At 41.2% G+C, this 15,663-nt stretch overlaps 2 protein-coding genes across 3 annotated transcripts in view; one reads left to right on the forward strand and one right to left on the reverse strand.

Annotated features, from left to right (window-relative positions):
- prg4b (proteoglycan 4b) lies at positions 1–9,264 on the forward strand. The gene is made up of 12 exons (XM_069680664.1): positions 1–67; positions 394–510; positions 721–843; positions 1,474–1,533; positions 2,606–2,887; positions 4,169–4,906; positions 5,315–5,401; positions 5,948–6,084; positions 6,210–6,366; positions 6,572–6,679; positions 7,553–7,681; positions 8,389–9,264. The coding sequence occupies exons 1-12, from the start codon at positions 1–3 to the stop codon at positions 8,496–8,498; spliced, it is 2,115 nt and encodes a 704-aa protein (XP_069536765.1). The 3' UTR covers positions 8,499–9,264.
- Positions 8,507–15,663, reverse strand: part of tprb (translocated promoter region b, nuclear basket protein) — a 24,632-nt gene continuing 17,475 nt past the window's right edge. The window contains exons 41-51 of one of the 2 annotated variants that reach the window (XM_069679644.1): positions 15,444–15,602; positions 13,319–13,412; positions 12,521–12,678; positions 12,324–12,377; positions 12,117–12,202; positions 11,176–11,285; positions 10,965–11,063; positions 10,651–10,807; positions 10,264–10,385; positions 10,084–10,179; positions 8,507–8,798 (exon numbers count right to left, since the gene is read on the reverse strand). In XM_069679644.1, coding sequence (XP_069535745.1) covers positions 8,740–8,798; positions 10,084–10,179; positions 10,264–10,385; positions 10,651–10,807; positions 10,965–11,063; positions 11,176–11,285; positions 12,117–12,202; positions 12,324–12,377; positions 12,521–12,678; positions 13,319–13,412; positions 15,444–15,602 — 1,194 coding nt within the window. In that variant the 3' untranslated portion in view covers positions 8,507–8,739. Of the gene's footprint in view, positions 8,799–10,083; positions 10,180–10,263; positions 10,386–10,650; positions 10,808–10,964; positions 11,064–11,175; positions 11,286–12,116; positions 12,206–12,323; positions 12,378–12,520; positions 12,679–13,318; positions 13,413–15,443; positions 15,603–15,663 lie in introns of both variants that reach the window. The other variant, XM_069679643.1, reaches the window with a different exon arrangement.

Genomic DNA, 15,663 nt, shown 5'->3' on the forward strand with positions numbered 1-15,663 from the left:
ATGTCTTCCACTGTGTTTAGTGCTGTTATTTTGCTGGTTTGTGCCTTGGCATTCAGTGCTGCTCAGAGTGAGTATAAATGTATTCTTTATTTAATTGACAAACATGTAACTTCAAACTCTGGTACTCTTATTTGACAGAATTGGTCTTTAATAACGGATTTTCCTGGAACATATTGTGTGTGTTTTTAGCTTGTACTCATTCATGTTTACTGTCTTAATAATTATTCACCAGCTACATGTGTCACTACCTCAAAAATCAATGTCTGGCACAGGTGCAGTATTTACACACTCTGTCCTCAAGCAGACTGAGCCTTAGGTTAAAAAAGATGCACTTTTTAAAGGCACAGATTCTTGTAATGCATGTCCACTCGTGTATTTGTTTCTCATAATCAGCGAGCTGCAGAGGCCGATGTGGTGCAGAGTACTACAGGGGTTACATGTGCCAGTGTGATTACACCTGCCTGTCATACGGAGAGTGCTGCAGAGACTTTGAAACTCAATGCACAACAAGTAAGGTTTTCCCTCTCCTGATATAACCCTGACACTAATATACAAGCAGTATTTCAGGTTTCAGCTTATTTAAATGTTGTTTTCATGTCCATTTATAACTGATTTACCCAGTTTGAACTAGTTTAGAAGATAAATCCAGTAAATTCAGGGCTGTATAGTGATGTTGTTCAGGTCTGTTTTGCTGTAACCTGCTGCATTTGTGTGCAACAGGAGACTCATGTAAAGGTCGTTGCGGAGAAAGCTTCAAAAGAGGTCGACTCTGTAGCTGCGACGACAACTGTGTGAAGTACAAACAGTGTTGTTCCGACTTTAAGAACCACTGTGATGCAGAAGGTAAGAATGACCCACGAGTACAGCATGATTGTTTGTTTGATGTTCTGCATGGTGAGGGATTTCCTTCACAGTTTGGTACCTCTATGATGTTTGCTGTCCTGATAAAAGGACAACAAATATTTGGCAAAATGTGCCCCTCAAATCATTCATGTGATTCGGTGTCACATGACAAACAAAAGCAGTGATGGTCATGTGACTGCATGGAAGCAGGTTAAAGTCAGTAATCACCTTTCATAGCTGCACTGTCATGCATTAATCTGAAATATGACGACTTTACACCTGTAGTGGTGCATGCATGTAAATGTGCAAGTAAGCCACGATGAGTCTGACACACAAACCAGCATGTCCACCAGCATGTGGAGCAGCACTGCATGCAGTAATCTGCACTGATGCATCGGGTTAATTATTCTCTGTCTTGGTAATCACCACAGAGGCAATCAGTGGAGCTGCCAGTGAAACAGCACCAGGGAAGACTAGTTCATGCAATAATGCAAATAATAACAAACCCAAAGGTATTTTTGAATTGGAAAATGTTTATTTTTTTCCTAATTTTGGGTAATTTAGGATTTAAAGTGTATATTGTTTTTACGGAGTTGACTGTCTAATGTGTATTCATGAATTTTCCCACAGAACCAACTCTGGATGAAGCAACACAGCAGGATTCTACATACAGCGAGGGAGACAATGCAGGTGACTGTGCTCTCTGACATGTACGGAAGCCCTTAGCAGACATGCATCCATACATTTTATTAACTCCGTTTACCTGTGATAACGAGTCATTTCTGGTCGAGATAAAGGGCCAAATGAATCTGTTATAATTAGAAAACCAGCCTTGTTTTCCGAGATAAAGAGAACAATAAGTCGATATCTCCAGAAAACAACTTAAATTAACTTGTTGTCACAGGAAAACCAGCTTTGTTATGCCGAGATAATGAAAAAATAAGACAAGATCTTGAAATAACTCGTTATCACAGATAACAGATGTATGGATGCATGTCCGCTTAGGGCTTCCGTAGAATCTATGCAAAACTTGTTTTTACGTCTTTAAAACCTGCGATTAGATTCCAATCATGGCAACCAATAATAGTCAATAGTTATAGATAGCTGAAATAATGATAATGAGCTGAACCCAGTGGATATAATGCAATATATGTCAGGTAGACGGAAACAACATGTTTACTGCAGCACAGCAGCTCTCTTGCTGCGGTTTGTTGAAGAGCCAAGCCCGAACCAGAACAAGCCAAGAGCTCAATGCTCAGGTGGCCAAAATAAAGACAAGGGAGCAGTGTTGTCCTGAGTGTGTGGGAGGGTTGCGCGCACAGGCTCAGTCACAGGAGAGGAAAGTACCAAATGAAGCCAAGACAAGATGACAGAACTTTTTCTTGGAGGTTTTAACTCAGTTGTTGGCTGCGTGGAGGAACATCCTTGTTGCTTCTCATACAGGATAAAGCTGAGAGATTTACGTCTGGAAATGTCAAAGTAAGCGACGTTGATGCTCGAGGAAAGAAATTTTGGAAAAATAAAGATGCTTTTGATTAACTTATAATTAATTATAAACATTCATGTTATTTGATTTTGCTGTATTTCCCCACAGATGAGGGTTTTATTCCTCTGGTCAGTCCAACATCATATCCCCAAGATGATCTCAGTGATGGTGAGCGATGATGTGCATGCATAATAAATCTAGCTAAGTGTTTTTCCGCTCAGTAAAGTTTCGTGAGAGTGACATCCAGGGTGTGCACCTATCCTCACATTCCTTTAGACGTGTACGGCCAGATTTATCCCGATGATGGATTTTCCAACACTGGACTGGACGACCCCGAAGCGACTCCAATCCCAGAGAGCACCAGCGGCTACGGATCAACTAAAGCTGACCTCGTGGATCAACTTCCAACTGAACCCACCCAGGATCCAGACACCACGGAGATCAGCACAGAGACTGTAACAGCGCCCTCAGGGACTCAGGCGACCCTCGCAGATGAGGAGCCGACACAGGCCGATGACAGCCCCTCCACCGTTGAGGAAGACCCAACTAAGAGCCCAGGTTTGTTATTTTTAACGATTATATGGCAGTGACATGTAGATCGGTTGCAAATGAAAGGAAATAAAACAGGAAGATGTTTGATGTTGTTATAACACCAGTTGCTAGCTGGAGTAGCGTCAAAGCTCCTGGGCCTGGATTCTCCTCGGCTATTAGCTCTACTGGAAGATGACAATTCTTCCAAAACATACCACTATTAAATTTGGTGTTTTGTTTAGAGCGACTTCTAACAGGTCAGATGTATCTGAGCTTGAAGATTTTAGGTTTCCAGGCTTGTACACCCTCTCACAGGAGGACAAGTACCTTAATTCTTTACTACAACCATTGTTATTTATCCCGTCTTCCTCTCACTACATTGAACCCTCCAAAAGTAGGTATTAGTAATGTAATGCTGTAGCAAAAATGAAGGGCAGAAATGCAAAACCCCCTCCAGTGAAAATCAAGTGTTTAACCTTGTAATCATCTCCATGTGGTGTTTTTCATGTGCTACAAGACATATCAGGGACAACCTAAGCAGTCATCTCCAGTGTGATCTGCAGTGTACCAAGGACAGGCTGAACAACACGTTTTCAGATTGGCAGGTTTGAGACGTCACAAACCTGAGGAGCCAATACCGTTAATGCACAGGGTGACGCTATGCGTATCATTATGTGTAACCTATGGCAACAACTTAACGATGCGCGAGCCAGCTGTAACCGTCATCGTGATTTTTGCAAACTCACTACTGACTACTGACGTTAACGTTACTACTGCTAATTACTACATTTCAAGCTAGATAAGTTTCAACAAGTTGCCACTAAACGATGGCAGAGACGGGGTTTGTTTTCGCGGCGGAGGGGGCGGTTTGAAATGTGCATAGTGGGCGGGGCCTATACAGAGTCAGGAATCTTTAATGAGGGAGAAGGAGGAGATGCTTTGGGAGGATTTTTACATGGTGATTAAACATATTTTGCAGAAAAAACATGTGAGACACAATTAATTATTTTAAGCAGCTAATTTCTTATACTGGTTTGTGCAATTAGTATTTCCACTGTACAGTATTCTTGTTATTTTCCATGTTTAAGAGGATAAGTTTAACAAGATCATCAAACTGTTCAGTGTAACAAGGCTTCTGTATTTGTTACAGGTTAATTTCTCCTCTCAGTTATTCAGGTTTTTTCTTCCTGTTTCCGACAATCTGTACTTTGTATCATTCATTTTATTCTGTATTTTACAATCTAATCTCAGTACCGCAGAGTAAATTGGATTTGAATTTCAGACTTCTTATTCCTGTTTGTGCTCCAGATGTCAGTGATACTACCAGCTCAGGAACGACTCCCCCTCAGCCCACAACAGCAGCTGTCTCCAGCCGGCCTGATCCACCTGTTAAACCCCAGAGAGGGGACTCTCCTGATTCCAACGATCCAGAGCCCCAGACAGAAGTGCTGCCTGAGGGTGACATTTCTCCTGAGGCACAGAATACAGATGCGCCTGTAGCTTCCACTGATGGACCTGAGGTTACAACCCTACAAGCCTCCAACCCCACTGAGGCCTCAGCATCACTGGGACCCACACCAGACTCGTCCACAGTCCTGGAAAACTCTCAGGTCACCACCACACCCGCTCTTTCCACACTGGACCCAAAATCCATCCTGGAGGCAACCACTTCGGACCTCAGACCAGATGATGCCAACACTGAGGACGTCACAACAGGCCTGGCGACTGCTCCAACAGACCTTGAAGAACTTTCCACTAAGCCTGATTCCCTGACAACCAAGATCCCAACATCCACAGATGCAGCGCAGGATGCTGCTGCAGATGCTGTTACACCAGAAGGACCCACTTCTGATCCATTAAACGTCACCCCAGACCCGACCAAACCCACACCCTCTGAAGCCACCTCTAAACCCCAGGAAAAACCAGACCTGTTTAAGCCAATACCAGTTAAGCCAGTTCTGGCTAAACCCAGCTCCAAACCTGAGACTAAGCCTCTTGACCAGGCACAAACTCTGAACATAGATGATCCTAGAGACTACCAAGCAGGTAAGAAAGGCCTTGAAAGATGAATTCTGTGACTCAGGGAGGGGAAATCATCAGTGCTGTAGCTTCTGCTAACATGTTATTTATTTTACAAGAGTCTAACACTGTTGCAAAAATGGAGGCCGGAAGTTTCTGGTACATATTTATTACTGTTCGCACCCTGCTTTATGAGCTGGTTGTTGTGAACAGAGCCTCCTTCAAAGGGCAGCCACACCATATTAACAGACAGGCTGTTTTCCCACACTGTAAATGAACAAAATAGCTTTTTAAAAGTGGAAATAAGGCTCGGATACTTTCAAGGATGGAGCAAAACACCCCGTAACATCTGTAACTGCATGGTGTCCTTCTCTTATAACTTGTTTATTTAAACAGATTCCTCATTAAATTGTCCTCTTTTTTTTCCTCCCTCAGATGACAGCAACGATACCAATCTGTGCAGTGGGCGGCCGGTCAGCGGAGTCACCACGCTGAGTAATGGTACAATAGTGGTTTTCAGAGGTGAGTGCCAGCCGAGCAGCTGCTGCCTAATGTTTTTTTTAACAGTCATTAGACCTGCAAATTGTATCATGTGGTAATTCAAATACCACTTAATTTACATACAAGAGAGCAGTGGTGGAAAGTAACCATGTTTACTTAGTTGTACCTGTTTTTATGCTGCTTCTCACGTCTCCACTACATTTCAAAAGTATATATTGTACTTTTTTAGTTCACTACATTCATCTTGCAACTATAGTTACTGTTTAAAGTAAATAAATGTTTTAATAAGGGCTAAGGGCTCTGTACTAAAGTACCCAATAGCATGTAAAGAAGTTAAAACTATCCCCATCTGCAACAGATTGAACATTTTATAGCTACTGCCATGTTGATATATCAGTATTTGCAATCTAAAAATGTCAGTTATGATAGTATGTCAGTTACAGGGCCCATCTCTCTGCTTGAGTACATGATGCAGTGACTTTTAGTTGTGGATTAGAGTACTCATTTCACCACAGCAAGAGAACAAAACGCACATAACCCATATCATAACTATGTTATTTCTTTCAGGGCACTTCTTCTGGTCTCTGGACAGTCACAGGGTGCCAAGTCCGGCCCGTGACATCACACAGGTGTGGGGCGTCCCCTCCCCCATCGACACTGTGTTCACCCGCTGCAACTGCCAGGGCAAGACATACATTTTCAAGGTAGATTTACTCGTCTTTTTAAAACGCTTCTTTGATGTTATATTCCCTTATCTCCGATCATTTACCTCGTTAAAGGGCTGTTCAGGTTGCATAAAGTGTACATTTTTTGGTCGTGATCTTTGCAGGGATCGCAGTACTGGAGGTTTGAAAACGATCTGTTGGACCCCGGCTATCCAAAGGTCATTCAAACAGGCTTTAATGGGCTCCGGGGCCACATCACAGCTGCTCTGTCTGTGCCGCAGTACCAGCGCAGGGGAGAGTCTGTTTACTTCTTCAAGAGAGGTGACGAACTGCTGTCGACAAAAAAATATATAACATAATAATATGAATAAAACAATATGATTACATATTCTTTTTAGGTCCTTCATAATATTTGTATTGTTGTCTTTATCATTTCAGCATTAAACAAAATTTAGTTTTTTTATTAATTAGTTATTTTATATCAAGATAATGTCTGAATGCATGATTCTGAAATTGATTCTTTCAGGGGGAACAGTCCAGAAATATTCATACCAGGTCGGCACCACTCCGAGTTGTAACAGGAAACCCCAGTACGCCATTTACACAGTCAGCAACCGGATAGTCCGACAAGCAGGTACTCCAAGAGTTGGACTTGTATTTCATTCATTGCAATACTGCACAATAATGTCATCTTGAACTCCTATTCATTGTTCAAAACATGACATTCTATGTTGGGAAGTCTGAGGAAACAAATGTCAATTCAATTACGTCTTAATATTTCTTAAACTGCCATAAAATTGGTCAATTATAACAATACTGGTTATATTAAAATTTCAATCACAATAACAGCCCAACAAATTCATTTTTGATAAATTCAGATGCATAAAAATATTTGGACATGGTTGACTTAAAAGCTCTGTAAAAAGTGTTTATAGCAAAATACAGGCACCCCTTCTTCTGCAGTAGTACATAATCATTTAGAGGAACATATGTCTGAAAAACAAGAGGGTAAAACTTTTTTAAATGTGTGAAAAGAGATGCTGGTGTGTCAAATTAGGAACAGTTGTAATAATGAACTATAATAATATGCGTACATTCAAGAAAATGTTCACGGCAATACGAGCAACACTGAGATTTAACCGTTTTCTGCTCTTTTATGTGGAGTAAGCTTAAACTAAAACCAACTAAGATTGCATTGTTTTTTTCATTTGTGTAGTCCTGTGTCATTTCAACTTTAACGGGCGTACAGGGAGTTTTTAACGGTTTTAGTAAACATGTTTTATTTGAGTCACAACACATGCAGTTCCCTGAACAAATGAGTCATACCTTTGTAGTGGAGGTGAGCGAGCCAGCTTGTAAATCAAGTGGAAAAAGAGCGCCTGGGGTACCATTTATGGAACTGCTACTGCTACTGCTACTGCTACAAAAAATGTAATATAACTAAGCATTTAAACGGAGGAAAACATTATATTTTAATTAATTAATTTACACTTGGTGTTGTTTCCAGTGTCTCCTCTGGGACCAACCATCAACATCCGGACGTCCTGGAGAGGTTTCCCCCCCACCATCACATCTGCTGTGTCCGTCCCGAACAACAGAGAGCCACAGGGATACAAATACTACGTCTTCTCCAGATGTAAGTCACCATACAGCACTTAATACATTTATGGATTCACTTTAATATCATTCTACTACTTGTTGGGAACTTGATGTATTTGAAGAAGAAAGTCCATTATTTTAAATAACTCCCCCCAAGTTATAGCAGCACTACTAATTAAAGCCAATGATTTTACAGAGGTACAGAGCTGAACTAAAAGTTGAAGGTCTTCTAATAGTAATTGTTAATTCCCCTGTTTATCATACTGAATTGCTCAGTTTTAAAAGAACAAAATGTCCTTTACTTGTCTTTTGTTACCCTCACATCATGTCTGACAGGCGTAACGAGGACCATGTGTGTCTGGGTGTGTGTAGGGTGGAGTTGGGGGATTATAGGCAGATGGAAAGGTCATTGAGGGTGGTGTCCATTCACCTACAGCTCCAGTTTATTAAAGGGAAAGCACAGTCAAAGTTTCCATTTTAATGATGATACCTATGGCTGAAAGAATAGTCAGCGTAAAACTTTCATGTCTAGTCTTTGATGTCATTAAAGACAAACTGCAGCTCTTAAAATTCACGTCCTGCTGCAGCCAAAAGCTGCCAAAGCTAATGTCCCGAGAGCTCAGAAGCTGCCAAGTTCATGTTCGCTTAAATGGAAACTGGCATGAACATGGACGAAAAGTATATTCTAAATACCACATACTAATTGAAAAGCTAAATCAACAAACCCGTCTGTTTCCTCTGCAGCCAAATCCTACAACGTGAGGATGGACGGTGAGCGTCCTGCCATCGCCGCTCCTGCCGCCAACACGTCACCTCAGAGCAACAACGTCTTCAAATGCCCAAAGAAAGTCTGAAAACGGTCTTTTCTTTTAGGTTTAAAGTTTATTACAATCTTCATAAAACACTGCTGCAGCATGGACTGATTACAAAAAGGTACTTTTCAAGCACATTAAAAAACTAAAGAAAAAAACAAACAGGCTCCAGAGCAAGTGAATGTTATGGAACATTATCTAAATACACAATCTGAACAAAATGTGTTTCTGATGGGAATGACAAGTTTTTCAGTCGTGGTTGTCAAGTTTTCGGATTAGTGCTTCATCTTGCAAATCGTCTCCCAGGGAACCCCCGAGAAAACCGAGATGGAAACCCTTGACCTGTTGAGACAGGAAATGTTTTTTAGATGAAAGCCTGCTACACTGATGTAAAAATTCTGTACACTGGCTGTATAAAATGTGTATGAAATGTAACGATATTATTTGTTTCAACAATTTAATGAACATACATGAGCATGTACAAAATGCCGAGACTGGTACTTAAATTGAAATCAGTGCATAGCCAGAATTTGTGTGCACATCACGACTGATGGTCAGCACGAGGAAGATGTGAGCACATGTACACCTATGGCTGCCAAAAAAATGTTGCACTGCAATTAATGTGGTTTATTACTCAGAGAAGAAGGAGACATAACAATACATTTGTACTATTTTTTGGCTTGCAACAACTTACCTTAAGAACTTGAGTGATTATATTATATTATTATTCAAAGTGTTTTTTACAAGTCATAAACATCGAACTGGAAAACTGTCATTTTACAACTGGTTTGCAATAAACACTATCTTAAAATTATGTTTGAAGCCTGCTGTTTACTGAAATCCTAACCTACCAAAGCTCAGAAAAACTGAGGCCACCTGCTCCAGAAGTCAGATCGGACATGTGTAAGAATGCTGCATCACTGTGCTGTATGCATATCATTCCTCAGGAAGAGTCTCTCTTTTTGGACAAAGCTTTTCACTATGTTGCTAATGTTTATATTTTGATAAGTCATCTTTTGCTTTCATTCACTATGGCTGTGTTCAATATTGCATACTATATACCATATACTACTTACTGCGTTCGGCGGGAGTATGGAGTAGGGCTGGGCGATATGTCCAAAATCCTATATCATGATATTTTCCTATCTCGATAACGATATACAGGATATCACATTGTATCATGTTTTCTGGCAATTTAACAAATAATTATTCTATATGAGATAACCACATGGTAAAGCCTATTTCTGTATAATCCTGTGTAAATTAAATATTTGACAAATAAAAAGTACTGAGATTCTATTGTGACGTTCCAGCGCTTTTGGCGAGGCAGACTGGACTGGAGTACGACATCTGGGTATTTTTGGCATATGCGATTTCGAACACAGCCTATGTCAGATAATAAGCTAATGTTTATGTTGCTTTAAGTTGAAGAATTTATATCATAATGCTCTTTTTCTTCTCTTCTTAATGTGTTTTTTTTTTAAATATTTAACCTAGCTCTACCACTCTTGTAGGTGTTGTATTACCTGAGAATAAGGTATGGACCAGTTAAGCAGGACAGTGTAATGCTAATAAGCAAAATTAGATCCATTACCACCATATTTGTGTGCACGCTTTCATTAGTTACCTCCTCTCTTCATGCGGCCACTGCCTCTCTCTGGCCAGCGCTGCAGCTGTCTGCTGGGTCCAGGTCGAGAGGGTTTAGGTGGAGCACTGCTTGTATCTGGAAAAAACACAACACCCCTAGTCAGAACTGAACTCTACTTTCTAAGTCTAATTTAAAAAAAACGGGATGAGCACACTGTACCTGCAGAGCTGGAGGAGGGCTCCTGGCTGGTGGAGGGGAGGCTGGACTTGTCAGATATCTGGCTTGACTCTTCTACATCTCCCTGTGAGACCACCGGATCACCTGATGCTTCTGCACTGGGCCTGGAACAAACAGACCAACACACATTTAATTCAGTCATGCAAACTGTAAATCAACTGTAGAACAACAAAACATAGAATGCTTCATAAACATGCAGACAGTTGTATACTTGATTAATCTATTATCATTATTAACCGCTGAGCGAAACATATTTTCAGGCTTTAAGTTTGCAAAAATAACGCTGCAGTTAAAAAGCTTGCTGACTTAAGAACCAGAGGCTTTGAATTCCAGAGAAAACCACAAACAGGAGATATCAGTGAGCCTCACCTATCAGTGTCTGGCTCCAGGAAGACGTCGTCTCTCTCCTCCCCTGTGCTGCCTGCTCCCGGCACGACCAGGCCTGGTGTGGACGTGCTCACCATGGGAACCGACTGGGAGGCTTGCTCGGTGGTGTCAGACTGCGCCGCCTCTGAGAAGATGGTTACTGGAAGAGAGGAACAGAAAAACAAGATTTGTTCTAGTAACTCTGATAGCATTCTGTCATCTTAATTTCCACCCAGCTTTTGGACAGTGTTGAGCATGTTGGTGAAAAGGGTGGGTCCAAACATGACAGAGCCAGAGAGATAAACAGAGACAGATACCTGGTGCCGAAACTTGTAGCGGTGTAGTGGGAACGCTGCGTCCACCAGACTCCTCTTCATGAGTAGTTAAGAACAACGTGCTATCATACAAGCCAAGACCTGAAGACAAGAAAAACACATTAATGTTCTGTGATAAAGCTCATCTTCCTGTTGCAGTTAGACACTATTTTATATAAACTTTCACTCTGAACATTGGGTGTGTGTGGAGTACCTCCTTGAGACGCGAGCTGTCCCAGGTCAGAGTGCGAGGAGGAGCTGGTCTGTGGCACTTCGTCTGAAGGACCAAACCAGAAGCGAGGGACACCAGCCACTTGGGGAGAACTGACAAACAAGCAAAAAACAACAGTCATTACATCATCAGGCTTTAAAGGACGCTATCCGCTTCTCCAATGGTCCCGGGAAACCTACGTCGGACTACCTGAAACGCGTCATCTGGCGGAGGCCAGGGAGCTCGCTAAACTACACTTCCTCAATCTAGGACGCCTGCCTCCGATGTCATGTGTCGTTCAAAATCTTCAGGTTTGAAATGTAGACTGCAGACCTGAAGATTTTTTTTTAGATGATCCACCGGTATATTCTCATTGTATTTCAGATTCTGTTCCGCTCTGAGCCATTGCCTGCAGCAATCAATGTCCTTGACTCTTCCTGGGTCGTTCCTTTCAGAGGGAGGGGCGCAATGCACGCTTGGTGTTGTACAAACTGCTCATGCTTTCACCATTTCTACATTCCTACAACTTTCTGCACAGCTATTGCGGCACTTTCAAATACTATTGCTTCTGTCGATTGCAGAGAACACCAGCCTTGACTGACAGTGGATTTTAGGGGCCAATTGCTCCTTAAATATACAATCAAGCCTCTGACTATGAATTTCAGAAGGTTTATGTCCAAGATTATTGGGTCTGAATGAATATGTTCTAAAAGAAATATTTCGGTATTCGGTTTGCGTCTCGAAATATCAACCCGAAAGTAATTTCTGTAATTTCAGTAAATGTTATTTCTGTAGATATCTCCCCTTTATTTATAGTGTTTTATTTCTTCTTTTAACTAATCAAATCATCATGTACTTTCTTAGCAGTGGTTTTGTTACTTATATACCTGAAATTTCATGTTCCCATATGATCTGACTACCTAGTAAATTTGTGTGAGACTTACTGTATGGCCTGGTCAAAACCATCGGAGCGATGCACCACCAGAGTGGGAGTGCTGGGAACCATCCTGTCATCATCATCAAAGAAGTGCTGCTGCAGAGGGAGAGGTGGAAGAAAACGGTTAATACAAATGAATCACAGAAACAAAAGAGTAAACTCTTGTATGAATGCTTTGATTATGGTGAATTCTCAGGTGTTATGAAGGACTTACAGCACTGCTCTGCACCCCAGGAGTGAGCTGAGGGACTCGACGAACAGGAATACGCTGTAAAGTAACATTTTACAAACTGATAAGTAGTGCTTTTGATCTTCACACAGAAATTACATCAAAAGATCAAAAGTGAAAGAAAATAATAAAAATAAACGAAAACTGTTTTTTCCTATCTTAGGATGTATTTCTCTTCATACCTGAACCTGAGCAGGTGGCCCCAGTTCTGATGAGGGGGCTGGGTGGATGTTCAGGCGAGGGGGCAGCTGATGCGTTGGTCTCCGTGGTGACTGGGGCATCCTTGTTCCAGAGCTGGTGATTGGTTCTGTAGAGAAGGCCTCCATTGTACTGCTCTCAACTAAAAACAATGATGAAAATGCTCAAATAAACAGAGATTCATTTCATTTGACCTAAATACATTTGAACAGAGGTATAAGAAATGTGAAAAAACAACTTTTCAACTCTTAATTAAATCGTTTATAGGCTTGAATATTCACAGACTTGGAAGATTTGTACAAATCAAGTTTGATGTTAAAAGGAAAAAACTCTAATTTTGTTTGTTGGTTTACATTTTGTAGTTGTCAGTTTGTTTTTTTATTCTTTGATCCCAAATCATTTGGGTTTGAATAAAAAAAAAACAAAAAAAACAATGACCTTAGAATACCTGATGTTTGTCTAAGAATCTGCCACCCACTAGTCAAATATATTTAACCTCAGTTTCACGTAGAAGCTATCCAAGCCAAAAAATGACTTGAATCATTCGATTCCTGTTCAAACAAAGGCAAACTTCATGTGCTCTTGTTCAAAACAGGCTCGACTTAGGCTACAACGTGTACTGTACCAGTCTTCCCTTCAGACAGACAACAACATATTACATCTTTCTCTGTCATCATGCACAGTCAGATAACTAATTGGATGGCGGGACAGTTTGTGAGCGCATGCGGACAGTCTGAGGTGGATCTACATATGTGCGTTTGACAGCGTTTCCTGGATCTTACAGCTGGGTGTCTGGGAATCTGCCGGTCTCTGGGTGGAGTCAGACGCCCCCAAACTCTCCTCCGTCTCAGTTCCCGGGTCTGTGACATCAGCTCCCTGAGAAAGGACAGAATAAAGGGAAAAATAAGGATAATTAGAAACTCTAATATAATTTCAAAAGTAAGAAAACATTGAAAAATGTGGAAATGAGATTAAAAGAAAACCAGGAGTTGGTGGGAATCAGAGGAAGCAGGTTATGGGATGGTTGCCACATAAGCTATAGACGCCAGCATATACTGGAAATCCCCACGCACTGATTACGATATATTTTCTCTTTAAATTGAACAAAGATGTCGTTCAGAAAAGGCCAAATATTCTGGGAAAAAACTGTCATACTTCCATGTTTATATAAGTTTAAATATTGAGGACCCATACAGCACTGAACCACAAATTACATTTCCAAAAGAGCAACACATAAAGCGACCCTGCTGCTTTTGGTGTTAATCCAAAGAACACATTCGAATGTAACGTTAAAATTAAACTGTAAGACTTACCACACAATTTGGTTAATAACTGATAATTATAATTGATAATGTTTTTTTTCTTTCATTCTAACCCTAACCCTCATTTTTATGGTCTTTTCTTTACACACCACTTTGCAGTCATATGAAAAAAGGGTCAAAGTAAACACAAAATGAGTATTATGCTGGTTATGATCTGATGCGTCTAAAATGTTTCATCATACTCTCATAAGCAGAGGTGAGACCTGAAGTTTATATTCAAATGTTTGGTATTAAACGACAACAACTGCCTTAAAATTAATACAATTACAATGCAAGATCCCATCGGCTATCGTCTGAGACGATGTAGCCTCTTGGGACAATGGTGAACATGTCTGGCGTGTCCGGTTTAGCCAGCATTAGCGATAAACGACTTCCAGCCAAAACTTCCTTTCCATGCGCTGCATTGTTTACAGTCCAGTTAGCAACTTGAGAAGTTACTGTGTGTTCAGATCAAAAGTGAACGAATTTCGTCCCTCCAGATATGTCTCCACAATATATGCCGTCATTTCTTGGTTCATTAAATCCCCCGGGGGAGCGCCTGTTCAGTTTCTGGCGAGTCTCAGTTTCACTGTAAACAGTCAGTTACACAGAGGCTGCACTCTGGCTAACTTCAGCAGTATGAACACGGAAAATAACCTGTTTTTCTTGTGATTGACTTTAATTAACAGGTCTGAGGTTTGTTGAAATTTCAACATCATGATGCAGATTTGTAAAAAGTAAAAATGAAGCTTTGTCAGGTCTGTCCTCAAGAGGAAAAGAAAACTACTTTAAAAATGCTCTTTGTTGAACGGAGGTCGGATCGATCGTTTCTGACGTGTTCGAGGAAGTCGGGAAATCTGAACGCTGAACGGCTTTCGTGACACAGCGTCAAGGGAATCTATCTCAAGTTGAATTTTAGATCTAGAACGGATTGTTAGCAGTTAGCATATAGATGTCTGTTTATAGAGATTAAGAAGGTAAATTGTTAGCCGCTGATAGGAGCCAGGATGTCATTAAGGCGCATTACGTTCCGCCTGCTTTTGCTCTCCACACGGACTGTTTTTCCTGCATACGCTGAAGCCTGCTGATACGAGATTGGTCAATATTACTCGGACTACAAGCGTACTACAAACAGAAACCAGAACACTCGCCATTCCTTAAATCCACGTCCCTGCCTACAGATTCTACATTTCTTTGTAGAATCTGTAAATAGAGATTAATGCATTTAAAAACACTGGACACATTGTCCAACTTAAACAAATGCAGATTACTATTGGAAAAGCATAAACTGTCCCTTTACAGACACTGACTCATCCCACTGAGCACGTGCAGCCAACACTAGAGTAAAAAGGTAAACAACTAAAGTCAACACACGCAGTCTTCGCACGGACAGAAAGTTACGACATGTGGGTAATATGCAAGTGACGGTGAAGTGAGGCCGTGTGGAAAATCTGAGTGTGTGAGCAGGAAAGGGGTTCGTAATTCTCTGACTGAAAGTGTGGGAAGGGTTAACATGTCGTACTGGAAGTGAAAGCGGCGTGGGTGAGGATATATTAAAGGTCAAGGCTGTGAATGTCAGTACATCATGTGTAACAGGTAATCAAACCTCCGTGTCGTCTCCTTCGTACGCCTCGTTGCCGTCTCCGCTCCCCTCGTTACTGTCCTCCCCTTCCTCCCCCATCTCTCCATCGTCTTCCTCGTCATCCTCTTCATCTTCCTCCTCCTCCTCTTCTTCCTCTTCCTCTTCTTCCTCCTCCTCATAGTCCTACATTGAGTAGAGGTTGATTCATAAGCAGCAGGAAACCGAGAGACAAATTCTACAGCTG

The sequence above is a fragment of the Semicossyphus pulcher genome, unplaced genomic scaffold (assembly GCF_022749685.1).
Source record: "Semicossyphus pulcher isolate SPU_LCO1_2020_fin unplaced genomic scaffold, fSemPul1.0.p SCAF_4, whole genome shotgun sequence".
Classification (NCBI taxonomy): domain Eukaryota; kingdom Metazoa; phylum Chordata; class Actinopteri; order Labriformes; family Labridae; genus Semicossyphus; species Semicossyphus pulcher.

What these genes read in the sequence shown, in the direction of transcription:
- prg4b (XM_069680664.1), top strand. Translation starts at nt 1, where the DNA reads ATGTCTTCCACTGTGTTTAGTGCTGTTATTTTGCTGGTTTGTGCCTTG. An exon ending in TGAAACTCAATGCACAACAA is followed by an intron (nt 511 to 720) that starts GTAAGGTTTTCC and finishes TGTGTGCAACAG; the next exon opens with GAGACTCATGTAAAGGTCGT. An exon ending in TACAATAGTGGTTTTCAGAG is followed by an intron (nt 5,402 to 5,947) that starts GTGAGTGCCAGC and finishes TATTTCTTTCAG; the next exon opens with GGCACTTCTTCTGGTCTCTG.